This window comes from Pipistrellus kuhlii, unplaced genomic scaffold (assembly GCF_014108245.1).
Source record: "Pipistrellus kuhlii isolate mPipKuh1 unplaced genomic scaffold, mPipKuh1.p scaffold_m20_p_9, whole genome shotgun sequence".
Lineage (NCBI taxonomy): Eukaryota > Metazoa > Chordata > Mammalia > Chiroptera > Vespertilionidae > Pipistrellus > Pipistrellus kuhlii.
The window spans coordinates 632,687-648,724 of record NW_023425595.1 but is presented as its reverse complement, the minus strand read 5'-3'; the positions used below and the strand labels follow the sequence as shown (position 1 = coordinate 648,724).

At 61.8% G+C, this 16,038-nt stretch overlaps 1 protein-coding gene across 2 annotated transcripts; it reads left to right on the top strand.

The window, feature by feature from the left end:
- Positions 1 to 1,458: 1,458 nt before the first annotated feature.
- Positions 1,459 to 10,210, top strand: LOC118713072 (mas-related G-protein coupled receptor member F). 2 transcript variants are annotated; one of them, XM_036427432.2, is made up of 3 exons: positions 1,459 to 1,997; positions 5,512 to 5,625; positions 8,392 to 10,210. In XM_036427432.2, exons 2-3 carry the CDS (start codon positions 5,578 to 5,580, stop codon positions 9,379 to 9,381), a joined length of 1,038 nt encoding a protein of 345 aa, XP_036283325.1. In that variant the 5' UTR covers positions 1,459 to 1,997; positions 5,512 to 5,577; the 3' UTR covers positions 9,382 to 10,210. The 2 variants fall into 2 exon arrangements, with proteins under 2 accessions (XP_036283325.1, XP_036283326.1); XM_036427433.2 differs by lacking the exon at positions 1,459 to 1,997 and adding an exon at positions 2,491 to 2,627.
- The last annotated feature ends 5,828 nt before the right edge of the window (positions 10,211 to 16,038 follow it).

Sequence of the window (16,038 nt, the reverse complement as noted above, 5' to 3'; positions counted from 1 at the left end):
CCGGGTTCGATTCCGGTCAAGGGCATGTACCTTGGTTGCAGGCACATCTCCAGTAATGGGTGTGCAGGAGGCAGGTGGTCGATGTTTCTCTCTCATCGATGTTTCTAGCTCTCTATCCCTCTCCCTTCCTCCTCTCCCTTCCTCTCTGTAAAAAAAAAAATCAATAAAATATATATTTTTAAAAATATAAATGAATAAGAAATAAAAAAACGAAGTTTCTGAGCAGAGGCTTTCTGAGGTGCCCCCAGCGCTTTGCCGCCTGGATCTTACCCCTTCCTTCCTCGTTGCAAATCTGTGAGCTGCTTCTCCTCCCGTGACAGGAGAGGACCCGAGGCCCGGGACCGCCCGCGACTGCAGCAGCCACAGGAGCCCACGTGCCAGCCCGCAGGCCTGCTCCACGGTCCCTGCCGGAGCCCAGCCTCCGGGGCAACAGCCGCAAACCCGGGCGGAGGATGGCCTCCCCGCTCCCCAGCACCTCTCCTTAGCTCCAGAGGAGGCCAATTTCCACACCAAATAAGGCGGTGGACCTCGGAGCCACCGCCACCTCACACAGCTCCTTTTAAGTGTCCAAATGCAATTACCCTCGGAACTCGCCTGGACAAGGCCTCCTCCAGCCTCCCCCGCCTCCCCTGGGCCTCCCCTCATAAACAAGTGGCCCAGCTGGGCCCCAGCTGGCCTGCCCTGGGGAGGGAGGGAGGGGGTCCCCGCTGCCTGCTGCCCGCCCAGCCTCTCAGCCCAGGCGCGGCCTGAGCTTCAGCATCCTGCAGCCTCCGCCTGCCCCGCCCCAGGCCAGCTGGGCTCGCAGGGAGCAGTCCACCCCCTCCTCCCGTGGCGGTCTGCACGGGGGCAGGACACGGTTCCTCCGGGCAGAGGCCCGCCGCCCCAGGGCAGGTGCAGGGGGAGCTCTCCTTCCAGGCTCCTTCAAGATGCCCACAGAGGCACCCACACACGGGGCGCCGCATGCTCCCGTCGGGGAAAACGCTAGTGGAGTTCCCTCAGGCTCCCCGGCCATGAGAAAGCTGGACTAGGACAGGAGGGGCCTTCCCCAGGAAGTCACTCCTCCCTGCCCCCATCCTCATGCCACCTCCGGGGCGCCTGCACCCCCAGGCTCTGACTGGGGGGCCCAGGACTCCATGGTGCCGGTGGGGGGAGTAGCGGTTGACTCATCCGCCCGTGGACAGCGCACACACCAGGCCCCCGCAGCCGCCAGCTCCCGGCTCGGCCCCGGCGAGCCAGCGCAGTGATTTTCCACTTGGGCCATCTGATTGCCATTAGGGCCGAGCACAGGGAATTCCTGGTTCCAAGGGCCCGTGGGGGCCCCCGGACAGATTCCGGGGTGGGCGGGGGAAGTGGCGTGCCACCTGGGTGGCCTCCCTGTCCACTGCCAAGTCCACCTCTCACCCGCCCACACCTCCCCCTCCGCAGAGCCCTCGCCCGCCGTCTCCCGGCTTCTCCTAACCGCCCCTCAGTTCATCGGAACAATCCCTGGGGGTCCCCCTCCTGGACCTGTGCCCCCCGAAAGGCCCCGTGGGAGCCGCCGAGAGAAGGCACCCGCAAGTGGACGGCGGACGCCTCTCTCTCCGGGACGCGCGGGAGATTAACAGCTGGACTCTGGCCACAGTGCTCGGGCCAACTTGACGTCACCAGGCAGAGAGATGAGTTCCCAGTGGGGCTCTGGGGGGGCGGGCGCGGGGGGGGGGGGGGCTCCTGAGCAGGGCATTCCTTCCCCAAGCCTCATCCCGCTCCGCCCCTCCTCCTCCCCCTCCCTCCCTCCCCTCCTGCCGGGCCTGGAATTGGGTTTGGGGCGGGTTCTGCTTCCAAAGCCATCTCCCCAGCAGCAGGCGCGGGCTCTGCACACTCGGCTCTCTCCTCTCTCCTCTCTCCTCTCTCGTTTGCTGAGGCTCCAGCCCTGTTCCACACTGGCCTGCTGCCTCGGGGATCGCAGCCGGAGGCGGGCATCACCCACGCGCCCTCCTGGAGGACCGGGACAGCTGCAGGTAGCTCCACGGGGCCCAGGGGAGGGGCGCCAGGAACCAGGCTGCAGGGCGAAGGTCAAGCAGGGAGGGGGATGAGGTGAGCACTTTGGGGCAGGCACCTCCCAGAAACCACAGCCCCATGGAGAGCCCTGAGACCCCAGAGAGGCTGTCACCGACCCAGCAGCCTGCGAGGCTGCAGAAGTCCGGGGGACACTGGGGACCTTCGGGAGTCCCCCCTCGGTGGGGCTGGCCCTGGTGTTCTGGCAACTCCCGCCTCCCAAGCTGTCCTCCAGCCCCAGGCCCTGCTCTGTCCGCCAGTGGGTGTGGGCTCCCCCTCTGTCCCTCCACCACCCTCGGCAGCAGCTGGCCAACTGGAAGGGCGGGGCGGGAACACCCAGCGGGCAGCATCCCAAGCTCGGGGAGAGGGCTCCCTGCTCGCACGCACTCCGCGCTCCGCATACCCCGCTCTGCGCCGCCTCCTTCCCTGGGCACCAGCTCAGGCAGCTCAGTGTGGGGCCAGCGCTGGGGTGGACAGAGGGCCCAGCCTGGCAGCCACAGGGGGGTGCACAGCTGGGTGCCCCCTTCCCAGGCCTGAGACACCTGATGTGGAGTTGGCATTGGATGGAGGCTGTTGGTGGGATTTTCTGGAAGGTATCACTCCCCCAGTAAGCCTTTCAACAGGCATTGTGAGCAGAGGATTGTCAGGGTGTGTGTTGGGGGGGGGGGGTGTTGAGGGGGAGAGGCTGGAGAGAGAAGAGGCTGGAGAGAGAAGAGGCTGGAGAGAGAAGAGGCGGTACGTCTGGGGGAGTGGCTCCCGTGCTCTCGTCCTGCCCAGGTGGCGGTCTGGGGACAGGAGGGGGGCTGGCAGGCCGGCTGGAGAACCGTGTCCCAGCCGGGCCTCCTGGAGGACAGTCCCCCGGGGCCCGCACGGGTTCGAGGCTGGGGGTGGGGGGTGGGGGAGGGAGGAGATGAGAGCTTCCTGAGGCGGAGGAGAGTCAGGTGGCCAGCGGCCTCTCCTTAGGTGCTGGGTTTTGAAAGCAGGGCGGGAGTGCGCGGAGCTGGCAGCTTTTTTTTTTTTTTTTTTTTTTTTTAAGCTTTTTCTGTCTGCTTAGCTCTTGTAGGCCCAACCCAACCTGAGGAGCACACACATTCACACGCACTCACGCATGTCCGATGCACATGACACACACATGTCTTTCTAGGGTCCATCTGGGTCCACTTGGCTTCTGGTGCCTGTGTGAGTGGAGTAGCTCTTCTCTGAGGGCTCAGAGGCCCCACGGGGACCCACCCCTCCATCTGTCCACAGGGGGGCTGGGGGCCCACTCCAGGCCCCGTCCAAGCCAGGCTCCATGTGCAGGTCCCAGCAGCTGCCCTTGGGGGCCTGCGTAGCTGGGGTCTTACCTGCCCCGGTGAGAGGGCAGGGCCCTCCAGCCTCCGGACACCCCTGGGTCCTGGCACCGAGAGGTGAGGGCATGGTGCAGGGGGTGTACCTGGGTCAGGAAGACTGAGTGGGGGGGCAGGTAGGATGGGGTTGCAGGCTGGCATGAAGAGCTTGGGCAAACCCAGTAGATGGTGAGGCATGAGGCTTCTCCCTGGGGATGGGTACAGTGGCCCAGCCAGAGTCAAGACTGGAGAGGCGGTACCCAGGGAGGTTGCGGGGGGAGGGTGTTTAAGAGGCACACCTTGCACTGCCATCTGCAAGCCCACATCACACACTCATCAGGGACTCGCCCACGGGACTCCCACCCGCCCCGCAATCACCTCTCTGGGTACCGGCTGCGGTCCGGGGCCGCCTGGCCTGGTGCTCCGAGGGCTGCACTGGCGCCGCGGGCTGGGGTGGGGAGGGGAGGGCTACCGAGGGTTAAGGAAGGGTGGCCACCCACACAGACAGCCACCCTCTCCAGCCATAATGGGCTCGGCCTCTGCGGGGGCCTCCGCCCCGGCTGGCGGGGGCGTGGAGGGGGCTGCCCGGCCTGCGGAGGAAGGAATTCTGGGGGAGGAGAGCTGTGTGGGCTGCCCGGCGCCTCCTCCAGCTGAGGAGAGGCCTGGCCTTTGCCCGCGCCTGTGCCCCTGCAAGACCGTTCTTCTGTACTCAGCCTCAGTTTCCCCCCCCCTGCACAGCAGGACTAGGTGCCTGCCTGGGGAGGCAGACCTCGGGGGGGGGGAGGGGGGGGGGACCCAGAGCGGGCGGACCCATGAGCTCGGCCCTGCCTGGGTGAACCTGTCTCTGGCAGGGAAGGCCCCTCCCGAGACTGTCCCCCGCACCAGGCCCCCCAGACCTGCCTGGCTGAGTCCAGCTGCCCCTCCACCAGCCTGGAGCCAGGGCCACGGCAGAACCCTGCCGGCTTGCTCCCCACAACGGCTCCTGCCTTCACGGCCGCTGGAGTCCCGGCCACAAGCCTGCAACGCCACAGCGCACACAGTGGAAGTGGCCTGAGCCCCTGGGCAGGCGACCTCCCCCTGTGCCCTGTGCCCTGTGCCCTGAGCCCTGTGCCCCATCCAAGGGGAATGACAATGCCTGCCTTATAGCTGATCACAAGGACAAACGGGCCCTAGTCTGTTTGGCTCAGCGGATAGAGCGTTGACCTGTGGACTGAAGGGTCCCAGGTTCAATTCCAGTCAAGGACACATGACTGGGTTGCAGGCTAGGTCCCTGGTGGGAGGCGTGCAGGAGGCAGCCGATCAATGACTCTCATCATTGACGTTCCTTTTTTTCTTTCTTTCTTTCTTTCTTTTTCCTTTTACTTTTTATTTTTTATATTTTATTGATTTTTCACAGAGAGGAAGAGAGAGAGATAGAGAGTTAGAAACATTGATGAGAGAGAATCATCAATCAGCTGCCTCTTACACAACCCCTACTGGGAGTGTGCCCGCAACCAAGGTACATGCCCTTGACCGGAATCAAACCTAGGACCTTTCAGTCCGCAGACTGACGCTCTATCCACTGAGCCAAACTGGTTTCGGCATTATTGACGTTTCTATCTCTCTCTCCCTCTCCCTTCCTCTCTGAAAGCAAAAGGTATTTTTTTTTTTTTAAAGAAAACAGACAAACGGGATGATGGATGAGGGGCAATGGGTGTGGCTGAGCGGGCACAGTTCTCAGCTCCCAGCTGGCAGCCGTTGACAGAGGGGTTGATGGTGGTGACATTGATGCTGAGGATGACCGAGCTGGCCCACCCTTCAAGGGAAAGACCAGACCCCTTAGCATGTGACAGACACAGGCCCAGCCAGAGGCCACCTCCTCCAGGAAGCCTCCCTGCCTTCTGGGTCTGACTTCGGGGAACCCGTGTCCCCCCGTGGGCTGAGCACAGAGGTGGTGCCCAGGAAATACGTGTGGGTCTCACTGGCGTGTCAGCATGGTGTGAGCGAGGGGCCCAGGCAGGAGGAGGTGGCTGCTCTGGCCGCCCCCATGGCCCTGCCTCTCAGGAAGCCAGGTGACTGCTGGTCACCCCTCCTCTAAGGGGAGGCCCTGGGGACGGGGCCCTGGAAGGGACAGAGCCTACTGCTGCCCTGACGGCCCTTCCTGCCTCCGCAGGTGGGGGGTGCCGGCCCGTGAGCTGTGAGCAGAGCAGCGAGGAAGCTGCACGCCCCAGGCCCGGAGATGGCTGCCAACTGCTCCTGGGAGGCCCATCCCACCAGCAGGAACAAGGCAAGTGCCCCCGTGGGTATGCAGGACCTGTGTGTGGGGGGGGGGGGGAGAAGGGGCAGGCCCGCCCCACAGCTCCCCCCCTCCATCCCCCCTGCTCCACAGGCTGCAGGCGGGCAGCAGGGCCCCTCGGGCCACACAGGCTGGCACTGGCCACCGGGTCCCTCGGATCCCCGGGGTGGTCCTCAGTGAGGCCCACTCACGGGACTGACCCCCTTGAATCCCAGGGGGCTTCAGTTACCAACGCAGAGACTGCTTCCAGCTCCTCCCTGCAGAGACGGGAGGAGGCCACTTCCCACGGCCTCCCCGGAAGGCCGGCTCCAAGGAGCGCTGCCTGCTCCGAGTCACCCCACTCGTGTCACCCACGGCCGGGGTCTCAGTCACACCTGCCTCCTGTCTTCAGACACCACAGCCCCCACCCCACCCAGGACCCTTCTTCCCAACATGGGATTTCCTTCTGATCCAGGCGACACGCGCTCGCGGTGGGAGAAACTCCGAGTCAGAGGAGGAGACAGGCTCACAGTGGGAGAAACTCCAAGTCAGAGGAGGAGACAGGCTCCCACTAGCGCAGTGGCTCGGCGGGGCAAGCCCGGGGAGGGGGCAGAGCCGGACCGCCTGCCCAGCGCCCTGACCTCCATCCCCTGGCATTTCCCTCTCTGGCAGGACAGTGTGGAGCGGCAGCCTCAGGGGAGCAGAGATGGGACTGGCTGGGCGGAGCCTCCAGGAACCCCTGGCCAAGGCGGGGCGGGGCAGGGCAGGGGCCAGGCTCCAGGGCGGGCATTTTGCAGGCGGCATGTGTCTGGGGATGGCAGCTCCCGCCCAGTGACTCACCCGGGCCTCCCGCTCTGACTCCAGGACCAGATTGCAGGCTTTTTCCAGCCTGTGATCCGCTCCGTCCAACCAGCCCCTGCAGCCAGTCCCCTCCCGGTGACCAGGCCGGTCCTCCACAGCCTTGTTCAGGCCCCGGCCTCAGGAATGACTAGCTCCGTCCCCAGCTCAGAGGAGGCTGGCAGGAGGCTACTTGGGGGCCTGGCGTGGTCAAGGCCATCAGCAGGAAAGGCTGACTAAAGAGCAAGCTCGGGGCTTGGGGGCTGACAGGCGGCTGTTGAGCCATAAATGTATTCATAGGGAGGCAGGTGGAGAACAGGACCCGCTTACAGTGACCTCGCGAACGCTCCCTAAAGTTTGGCCAACACCCTCCAGTCCCTGTTTGTAGATTCTCCTCGACCTGACTTTGTTGCGGGGTGTCAGGCCCAGAGAGCAATCCTCCAGGCCCCGCTTCCTGCCTGAGTCGGGCCATCCGGAAGGTGGCAGAAAGGTCCTGCCTCAAGGACCTTCCATTTGTTGTTGTTTTTCTGTCTTGTTCTCTGAGTCATGGGTGATGGGAATTGATACCTGGCCTTAGAGGGGAGGGGGGGGAAATGGGGCAGGGACCACGGCCAGGTTCCAGCCGTGTGGTGAAGGGTCTGAGATGGATTGGTGATGCCTGCCCAGGTGTGGGACGGAGTGACAGAGCTGGGGAAGCCTCGGGAGGGCAAGGTCAAGGTCAGAACCAGCAGCCTGAGAACTGCATCCGGCGTGCAGACCGGTAGTGTGCGGCCCCACAGTGTGTGTTAAACGTGAGCATTTAGAGGTCAGGAGAGTCGCATTACCATCTGGAGCTCTGGCTCCTCTGGCGACGGGGAAGGCTGATGGGCCGGAGCCCTGCGGCTGCCCACGCACTCGGCGGGCGCTCTGCAGGTGCCTCCGCGCCCCCCACGCCTCCCGCACCGGGCCCGCCTCACGCACCTGCCGGCCAGGCTGAGGTCCGCTGGACACACAGGAGCAGTCAGATCCACTGTGAAAACCCTGATCCGTAGTTAAAGTGCTTCCCTGGGGCCAGATAAATACAGGCTGCCTCAGAGACCCCCACACCAGACCCAGACCCCCCTCCCCAATCCAGACCCCAGAGGTCCCCCGGCCCAGCAGGGGCCGCCTCTGACTCCCCAGGCTCTCTGATCCCACAGTGAGCCAGGCCCACTCTTTGTCATTTGCAGGTGGTTTTATTTTTTAATAAATATTTTCACATTTTAGTGTGGAGTAGTGCAGGCGTACAGAAAGCCTGGGGGAACAGGACAGCGCACAGCACACACCCCCAGCGGGTCGCTGCTGGCCTTTCTCCACTGAGCTCGCTCTCTCTAACCCTGTCCCTCTCTCTCTCGCTACCCTTTTCCCCACAGAACTGTGTGCATGGGAATTGCAGACCCCGAGCCCCTGTGCCCCCAGACAGCATGCCTCTCCCAAGGTCGAGGGCACCCCCATATGTAGCGCTGCCCACCCTCCCGGCGGTGCAGGGCCGTCATGGGTGCCGGGTGCCCCCACCTCCCCGCAGCCGTCCCAGGGACAGCCTTGGCCGCGGGTCAGACCCCTCGCAGTCTCGGACCCGGCGCTGCATTCCCTGGCTCGGTGTCTCTCCTCTCCTTCCGTCCAGAAAGGCTCCTCGGCTTCCCTCGACCTTGCACGCGTGGGCGCGTTTTGACGGGTGTCTGTTCTGGCAGGCGGGCGACGCGGTGCCCTTGTGAGGGGTGGGCATTCCCGGTGTCACCCGTAGGCGGCTCGCTCCAGGCTCTGGGTCACAGAGTGGAGGCGCTGGGCGGACTCCGGGGTGCCGTCCGCTCTGCTGAGGGTCTGTGCCGAGGGGACCGGCGCGCCTGGACACACACGGGTGCGGGGTGGGGCGGGGGCCCCCCCGGCAGGCCTCACGGAGCCCCCCCCTCTGTGCCCGCGCAGATGTGCCCGGGCGTGAGCGAGGCCCCCGAGTTCCACAGCCGCGGCTTCCTGACCATCGAGCAGATCGCCACGCTGCCACCGCCGCCCGTGGTGAACTACATCTTCCTGCTGCTCTGCCTGTGCGGCCTGGCGGGCAACGGGCTGGTGCTCTGGTTCTTCGGCTTCTCCATCAAGCGGAGCCCCTTCTCCATCTACTTCCTGCACCTGGCGGGCGCCGACGTGGGCTACCTGGCCAGCAAGGCCGTGCTGTCCGTGCTGAACGCGGGCGGCTTCCCCGGCACCTTCGCCCGGTACGTGGGGGCGGCGTCCCGCATCCTGGGGCTCTGCACCTTCCTGGCCGGCGTGAGCCTGCTGCCGGCCATCAGCGCCGAGCGCTGCCTGTCGGTCGTCTTCCCCGCCTGGTACTGGCGGCAGCGGCCCAAGCGCCTGTCGGCCGTGGTGTGCGCCCTGCTCTGGGCCCTGTCGCTCCTGGTCACCGGCGTCCACAACTACTTCTGCGTGTTCCTGGGCCGCCAGGCCTCCCGGGCGGCCTGCACGCACATGGACATCTTCCTGGGCGTCCTGCTCTTCCTCGTCTTCTGCCCGCTCATGGTGCTGCCCTGCCTGGCCCTCATCCTGCACGTGGAGTGCCGGGCCCGGCGGCGCCAGCGCCCACGCTCCTCCAAGCTCAACCACGTCATCCTGGCCGTGGTGTCCGTCTTCCTCGTGTCCTCCATCTACCTGGCCATCGACTGGTTCCTCTTCTGGGCCTTCCGCATCCCCGCCCCCTTCCCCGAGTACGTCACCGACCTGTGCATCTGCGTCAACAGCGGCGCCAAGCCCGTGGTGTACTTCCTGGCCGGGAGGGACAAGTCCCAGCGGCTGTGGGAGCCGCTCCGCGTGGTCTTCCAGCGCGCCCTGCGGGACGGCGCCGAGCTGGCCGAGGCCACGGGCGGCACGCCCAACACGGTCACCATGGAGATGCAGGGCCCCGCCGGGAACGCCTCCTGAGAGAGGGGCACCCGGAGGGGAGGCGGGGACCCCAAGGACCTCCAGAGACCCTCTGCCGGGACGGGGCCCGGGCGGCCGCCCTGGTGCCCGAGGACAAGGAGGCACGTCTGCCTCCGGCCCCCCTCGGGCCTCCTTCTCCCGGGGCCGGAGGCTCTGCGAGCGCCCGAGAGGCTGAGCGGCCGCCTGCACACAGACCTGGCGGCCCTGCCAGGCCCTCCCCAGCGTTCTCCTGCATGAGCAGCACCCACCGGACGGAAGTGTCCTCCCCCCATGGGGGACTCTGCTCACCCCAGGCTGGTCTGGAAAGGAGAGGAGGGGGCCACCGAGCCCCGTCCACCTGCCGCCCCTCTGAACGCGATGCCCTGTTTGAAAGTGACACGGTGGGCCACACCAGCACCTCCCGCCGCGGGGCACCTGTTCCCGCCACGCCACCCCCTGGGGGCAGCGCTGGGGGCAGACCTGACACGGGGAGCTCTCTGAGCCGGCTGCTCAGTCTTCCTGCAGGTGATGTCCCTGCCCCCTGGGTGAGCCCTTGGTGATGTTCGCCCGGTGTGTTTCTGGTCCCGGCAGCCAGGGGGGGACAGGAGGGCCTTCACCAGCTCAGAGAGGTCACCGCCTTTCTGGCTCCCTGCCAGCCTCGGCAGCCTTTCGGAGCACAGGGCGCGTGCCCGCTGCCGCCCGCCTGGGCCTCGGGTGCCTGCAGACCGTCCGGAAGTGGGCACTGACTGGTTCTACCTGGCCACCCAGCCCACCTCGAAGCACAGTGGCCCAGTGTAGCCAACGGAACTTTTATGAAATAAATGTACATCAATAAATGTTTTATATCTTACTTCCTCTGTCCTATCCATGGTCCTGTTCCTTTCTTTTAAAAAAATAAAATATTGCCGAGACCGGTTTGGCTCAATGGATGGAGCATCGGCTTGGGGACTAAGGGGTCCCGGATTCGATTCCGGTCAGGGCCTTGGCTGCAGGCAAATCCCCAGTGGGGGGTGTGCAAGAGGCAGCTGATCGATGACTCTCTCTCATTGATGTTTCTAACTATCTCTCTCCCTTCCTCTCTGTACAAAATCAATAAAATATATTTTTTTAAAAATAAAAATAAATAAAAAAATAAAATATTTTTAAAATTGATTTCAGAGAGGAAAGAAGAGGGAGAGATGGACAGAAACATCAATGATGAGAGAGAATCACTGATTGGCTGCCTCCTACATGCCCCCTTCTGGGGATCAAGCCCACAAGCAGGCCTACGCCCTGACTGGGAATTGAACCGTGACCTCCAGATTCATAGGTCAACGCTCAACCCCTGAACCACACTGGCTGACCTGGCAGTCTTATTCCTTTCCATACACCCTCCCTCCCCACAATGCAACCTGCTCTGTCCCAGCCCCTGGGTGTCCTCTGCCGGCTGGTCTGTCCTCCCTCTGAGGTGCTCCCTCTCCTGGCAAGGAATCCACCCTCCTCGGCCACACCGCCCTCCCTGCCCTCTTCCACCCACCCGTCCCGAACTCCATGAAGCAGAGCCGCCCCTCTGCCTGGCACCTCCCCTACTTCACCGCATAGGCTGGGGTCCCTCCCAGCAGGTAGCTTCCAGGCCCAAATGCATCCTGACTACCCCCCGGCTTCCAGTCTGCCCCACCGTGGGCTCCCGGTGTCCAGCACGGGCCCCGGCCCCTCCATGGACGCTGCGGGGCAGAGAGACCAGGGAGGGCAGGCCCCTCCTCTGTGGAGAGCCTGGCGCGGGGGAGGGCAGGGGGGTAACGGAGAGGACTGCTCAGCCAGGCAGCCGCCCCACCAGCGGCTGGCATCCTGCCCACGTGCACTTCCCTGAGCTCTGGCCCCGAGGCAGCCGACGCACCCTCCTGGCCACTGCAGGCCATTGCTCCCAAGCCCCCACCCGACAGTCCCAGCCCCGCCTGCCCCAGGCCCTGCTCTGCAGAGAGGGGGGACCCTGCAGGGGTCCTCAAACTTTTTAAAGTGGGGGCCAGATCACGGTCCCTCAGAGAGCTGGAGGGCCGGTCTATATGAACTACTAATTCCTACTGTAACACCTCGGCTGCACTCACTGCCCAAAAAACCTGGCGGGCCGGATCAGACTCCTCTGCGGGCCGCATGTGGCCCGCGGACCGTAGTTTGAAGACGCCTGAGAGCCTCAGGTGATGGCGGTGGGGCCTGCCAGCCAGGCCTCTTCCTGTCTTCATCTTCCGAGAGGGCGTGCATGTAGTCTGGCACTCGCCCCGCTTTCTTGAATGCCCGCTCGCTGCGGGTTTGTGATAACCTGGCTTTTCTGTTGTATGCCAGAATTTTATTTTATTTTTTTAAATATATTTTTATTGATTTTTTTTTTTTTTTTTTTTTTTTTTACAGAGAGGAAGGGAGAGGGAGACAGAGTTAGAAACATCGATGAGAGAGAAACATCCATTAGCTGCCTCCTGAACACCCCCCACTGGGGATGTGCCTGCAACCAAGCTGCATGCCCTTGACCGGAATCGAACCTGGGACCTTTCAGTCCGCAAGCCGACGCTCTATCCACTGAGCCGAACCGGCTAGGGCAGAATGCCAGAATTTTAAAACCCAAGATCTTCGGCCCAGAGGACTCCTTCCCGGGAGCCACGGGCTTCGGGCCCAAGGCAGGCTGGACAGATGGTGCCGTTCTGGCCCCGCCGCCCGTGCGTGGGGAGAAGCCAGGTCCGGGAGATATGCCCCCCACGCGGGCGGACCTGGCCACGGCTGTGCCAGCGCCCGGCAGGACAGCCGAGCGGGAGAGCAGAAGAGCACGTTTGGAGCCCGAGGGGCTGGAGAGCAGCCCGGAGGGGCTCGGCGGAAACAGCGGGGCACAGTTCACCCGCGAGGGCTCATGGAAAACTCGGCTCAGGGCGTCGGAATGCCAGCGACGTTTCCTGGCAACCCCGCAGGCTTCCCCGCGCAGACATGTCTTCAAAGGGTTTCTGACGGGCTTCACTGCGGTCTGACTTAACATCCAGGCACCCGCTTCATGCGCCGTCCAGTGCTCTCTGCCCGTGTGCACACCGTGGCTTCACCGCGTCAATACGGGGATGTGTTCATCCCCCCAACCTCCACCCCACAAATCTCCTCACAAACCCAGGCGGCGGAGGCAGCCGCTCTGCTTTATGCCAGTAGAGAGTATCGATTACCGATCAGTTTCCTACACATATGTTTACACCATAGCAGTCAGGGTGCTTGGTGACAAGCACAGAAACCTAACTCTACTCTAGCCTGGGGCGGGGTGGGGAGTGCAAGTCGGGGGATGAGGGGGCGGTTCTAGAAGCGATCTGCACCTAAATCTTGGTTGGCCGAGCCCCTCACACTAGGGCCCTGGAGTGGGAGGTGGGCCAGGGGCCAGGGAAGGATGCCCCACCCATCTCACCTAAACCCACCCCCTGCAGGCTCTCCATCCAAGAGCCTGCAAGGAACATAATAGCGCGTGGCTTCCTTGCTTTGCCATCAGCTCCATGAAGTAGTAACCAAAACCAGGCCCCTTGTAGAGTCACAGGTCGTGATTCTAAACCCGGGCTGGACACGCTCCCTCAGCACAGGTCTCAGGACTCTGCCCCCGCTCAGGCCGAGGCTGAACGGCCTCCCTGAGACCTCGGAGCAATGAAAACAACTGCCCTGGCGAGGGGAGCAGAGCTGAGCCACCTCCTGTCACAGGGAGTGTGTCACTGTGTGCGTCATCCCGCCAGGCCCAGCCGCACGCACACCTGAGGGAATGCCTTTTCGCTTTACGTAAAAAGCAAAGTTATATGTAAATGCACAGCCCAAAACCTCCAAGGACACAATCACACCATTGACAGCGACGTGAGGATGGGATCAGGGCAAGGGCTTACTTTTGGCTTAGCATCCAGATCTTTCCAAGTAAGACTGGTGTTTCACGTATTGCAAATGTTTTTTGTGTTTTTTTTTTAATATATTTTATTGATTTTTTTACAGAGAGGAAGGGAGAGAGATACAGAGTAGAGAGTTAGAAACATCGATGAGAGAGTCATCGATCAGCTGCCTCTTGCACGCCCCCTACTGGGGATGTGCCTGCAACCAAGGTACATGCCCTTGACCGGCATCGAACCTGGGACCTTTCAGTCCGCAGGCCGATGCTCTATCCACTGAGCCAAACCGGTTTCAGCAACCTATGCAAATGTTGAAGGTCTTGAAAGCATGAGGAGAGATGGACACTGTGGTAACGGTCGTGGGGAATAACACATTTCCACCCGTCTTCCGTGGACTCCATAACAACTCAGACAAGGCTCTGGAGGACAGGAGTTTAGGGTAAAGCTAACGGGGGATTCTGTGTGTTAAGCCCTCGTCCATCAGCAGGTCATTTCTGAGCATCTGCTACGTCAGCTTCGTGCTAGGGGCCCGGGGACACAGAGGTGGGTCAAGTCATATGCAGGCCCGGGGTGAGCCTCAGAGTCCACGGGGCACACCACCTGAGCAGGTGTGGTCCGTGTTGTGGGGTCGAACCCTGGAGTCAAAAATAAGACCACCAGCCAGGACCGGTTTGGCTCAGTGGATAGAGCGTCAGCCTGCAGACTGAAAGGTCCCGGGTTCAATTCCAGTCTAGGGCATGTACCTTGGTTGCGGGCACATCCCCAATAGGGGGTGTGCAAGAGGCAGCTGATTGATGATTCTCTCTCATCGATGTTTCTAACTCTCTATCTCTCTCTCTCTTCCTCTCTGTGAAAAACCAATAAAAATATTTAAAAAATAAAAAAAAAATAAGACCACTGGAGGCTGCTAATTGATTTTTAAAAAAAAAGAAGCAGGCAAGGATTTATTGAACTGGCCAGGACGGCCGCGAGACCACCACCCGCAGATGGAGTCCACACTCACGACCGCGCCAAGTGTAAGCAGTCCTTTTAAAGGTCTAAACCACAAACATTTTCCTTTTCTCTGAATTCTAAATTCTAAAGGCTGGGAACGACCCTGCGGGCTGTTCCCAGCCACATCCTGCTGGACGTTGGAATGTGGACCTATCTTGAGAAAGCAGAAAGTAGAGAAGCAGAGCTGAGCAGTTAATCTCTAAAGGTTATCTGTAGTTTCAATTCCTGGAGCTGCTGAGTCCGTGAGAATCAATCTCCTGTGGTCCTGCTCCACAGGCACAGGGAAACTGCCTCGGCCTCCAGGTCTCAGTCTGGAAGCTGAGGCAACTGCCCTATTGTTTAAGCAAGTAAGCGAGCGCCGAAGCCAGAATAGCAGGGTTAAAATTCAAACAGCAGTTTTCACCTAAGTCTGGTTGCTACCATACTTCAGCCAGACCATGCAGAGGGCAGGAGGGCCTGGGAGTCTGGGGGCTCAGAGCACAGCACTGAGCTTAGTGGCCACTCCACATTTATTGAGAGCCGACTGTGCGCCAGGACCTGATTCAGGCCTGGCTGGGACACGTCACCCCCCCACCACCACCCCATCCCCACCATGCAGGTCCCGTCACTGTGGTGGAGAAGCCAGAGTTAAGATCGTGTGGCTCACCTCTGCTGGGCCCGGCACCCCAACTCTGGCTCCAGGAGAGAGACCCCACTCCGGACGGGGGCCTGAGCCTCTGGGGGTTCTCAGGCAGGACTTGGTGAGACAGAGCCCAGAGGGAGCCAGGGCCCTGGCAGAGATTAGGGGCTGGGGCGGGAGAGGAGGTCAGCTCCTTCCCCTCCTCCCCACTCCTGCCCCCTCCTTCCCCAAGTGCCTCTAACCCCAGGACAGCCCATTCTTCTTGTTCCTCCAGGAGCTGGTGCCTGAAGGGTGACTCCCCCAAATGTGTATTATGTTCTGTCTCAAGGTCCAGGGCCCGTCCCAGACCACGGGGTCCACAGGCAGGAACCCAGATTCCCCATCCCTTCCCAAAGGCTGCTTGGGGCACCTCTGCACCCACTGACCCTCCCCCCCCCAGATCCAGCTCCACCCACTTGCAGCACTGAAGGGTGAAGATGGGAGGTGGTGGGTTCCCCTCCAGCCCCCTCGCCTGTACCAGCCTCCGCAGAAGCCCCAAAGATGTGCCGAACTCATGCCCACCCAGGCTACAAACATATTCATTGAGCACCTGCTGTATACAGGCACAGCGGCAGGTGCCAGGGACGACAGACACGTCCCTGCTCGAGGAGCTTTCATTCCCATGGAGAGCACACAATAAACAAGTAAAATATACGGTATTTTAAAAAGGAAGAGAGAATCGTGTGGTCCGTTCCCACGCAGAGGGACCAGCATGTGTTGTTTGTTTTTATTAGGAAATATTCACAGGTCCTGAGTTCCTGCCAGTCAGTGCATTAGTCGCTCGGGTGCCATAACAAAACATCAAAACACAGCAGGCCGCCGCTTAAAAACAGACGTCTCACAGTCTAGAAGCTGGAAGTCTAAGACCGAGGCGCTGGCATGGAGAGCTCACTTCTTGGCATCAGATGGCCACCTTCTCTCTGTCCTCACACTGGGGAGTAGGAGGGTGGGAGGGTTGGGGAGAGATATGCACATGAGAAGGAGGGAGGGAGCACCCTCTGGTGTCTCTTCACAGTAGGTCACTAATCACATTAGATCAGGGCCCCACCCTTATGACCTCATTTAACCTTTATTACTTTCTTATCTCCAAATACAGTTGCATTGTGGGTTAGAGCTTCAACAAGTGAATTTGAAGGGGACACAATTCAGTTCACAGCAGTTGGG

What these genes read in the sequence shown, in the direction of transcription:
- LOC118713072 (XM_036427432.2), top strand. Translation starts at nt 5,578, where the DNA reads ATGGCTGCCAACTGCTCCTGGGAGGCCCATCCCACCAGCAGGAACAAG. An exon ending in ATCCCACCAGCAGGAACAAG is followed by an intron (nt 5,626 to 8,391) that starts GCAAGTGCCCCC and finishes GTGCCCGCGCAG; the next exon opens with ATGTGCCCGGGCGTGAGCGA.